This window comes from Cebus imitator, unplaced genomic scaffold (assembly GCF_001604975.1).
Source record: "Cebus imitator isolate Cc_AM_T3 unplaced genomic scaffold, Cebus_imitator-1.0 Scaffold53, whole genome shotgun sequence".
Taxonomy (NCBI): Eukaryota; Metazoa; Chordata; class Mammalia; order Primates; family Cebidae; genus Cebus; species Cebus imitator.
In genome coordinates, this window is record NW_016107368.1 from 3465264 (window position 1) to 3466894 (window position 1631).

Consider the following 1631-nt stretch of genomic DNA (forward strand, 5'->3'; position numbering starts at 1 on the left):
CATACCGTGCCCCCCGCCACACACACACACTCCAGCACACACACACACCCTTCCTGGGGTGCATACCGTGCCACACACACACACTCCAGCACACACACACACCCTTGGGTGCATAACGTGCCCCCCGCCACACACACACACTCCAGCACACACACACACCCTTCCTGGGGTGCATACCGTGCCACACACACACACACACTCCAGCACACACACACACCCTTCCTCGGGTGCATACCGTGCCAGATATTTTTCTGCTTCTGACCTGACCAGCATTCCTTGCTCTCAATGGCTGCACTCTGCTGCCCCCTAGTGAAGCAACTACACTACTCTCTATCCCCCAGTGGTGAAGGAGCGACTGCCTGCTAGACCCTGGAATGCCATCCATGCTGCCCCTGGAAGCCAAGAAGAGAAACAGCCCAGAGGCCACTACTTCAGAGCAAAAGGACTTTGGCATACATTGTCATGACTGAGCATCACTCCCTTGGGTATGCCTGTGGTCCCCGAAGTGTAGATGAGCACGGCACACTGATTCGCCTTCTGGCTCTGGATGACCTGTTCCAGTTGGGTGTCAGGGATGCTTCCGCCAAGTTCCATGAAATCATCCCACTGTGGACAGGAAAGACAAGTGGAAGATGAGAAGGCAGCCAGGAGTCCTCTTCCCCAGCCAGACCTCATCCTATCAGCTTTTCCTAAAGAATGATTCTCAGCAGGTGGAAGAGCTTAGGATGTACCAGTCCTGGCACCTCTTACAAAAGTCCCAAGATATTTGCTTCCAGTTCTGCCACTTCCTCGAAGTGTCACCAAGCCACTTAAGCTCCCTGTGCCTCAGTTTCCTCATTTGTAAAATGGGAATGATGTCAGGATGCAACTCCTTGGGCTGTTGTAAGCAAAGTGCTGAGAACAGTAGTTGACAGGTGGTAAGTGCTCTACAGAGTTAAGTATTATTTGCTTGCTGCCTTCCCAAATTCCATTCCCCACCCCAGCTTCTTAGTCACCAAATTGGATGGGGCTAACCCCACCCACAGATCCAGAAGTCAACCCTAATTGGTTTAAACTAGAGCATTCCTTTTTTTTTTATTAATTAATTTTATTTATTCTTTTAAAAAATATGTATATTTTATTGTGTTTTAGGTTTTGGGGCACATGTGAAGAACATGCAAGATTGTTGCATAGGTACATACATGGCAATGTGGTTTGCTGCCTTCCTTCCCATCACCTATATTTGACATTTCTCCCCATGTTATCCCTCCCCAACTCCCCACCCCCTGCTGTCCCTCCCTAGTTCGCCCCCCAGACCCCAGTGTGTGATGCTCCCCTCACTGTGTCCATGTGTTCTCATTGTTCAACACCCGCCTATGAGTGAGAACATGCGGTGTTTGATTTTCTGTTCTTGTATCAGTTTGCTGAAAATGATGGTTTCCAGGTTCATCCATGTCCCTACAAAGGACACGAACTCATCGTTTTTTATGGCTGCATAGTATTCCATGATGTATATGTGCCACATTTTCCCTGTCCAGTCTGTCATCAATGGGCATTTGGGTTGGTTCCAAGTCTTTGCTATTGTAAACAGTGCCACAATGAACATTCGTGTACATGTGTCCCTATAATAGAACGATTTATAATCCTTTGGA

At 48.4% G+C, this 1631-nt stretch overlaps 1 protein-coding gene across 1 annotated transcript in view; it reads right to left on the reverse strand.

The window, feature by feature from the left end:
* ACSBG2 (acyl-CoA synthetase bubblegum family member 2) overlaps window positions 1-1631 on the reverse strand; it is a 29572-nt gene that overhangs the window by 25685 nt on the left and 2256 nt on the right. The window contains exon 2 of the mRNA XM_017528324.2: window positions 457-606. Coding sequence (XP_017383813.1) covers window positions 457-594 — 138 coding nt within the window. The 5' untranslated portion in view covers window positions 595-606. The remainder of the gene's footprint in view (window positions 1-456; window positions 607-1631) is intronic.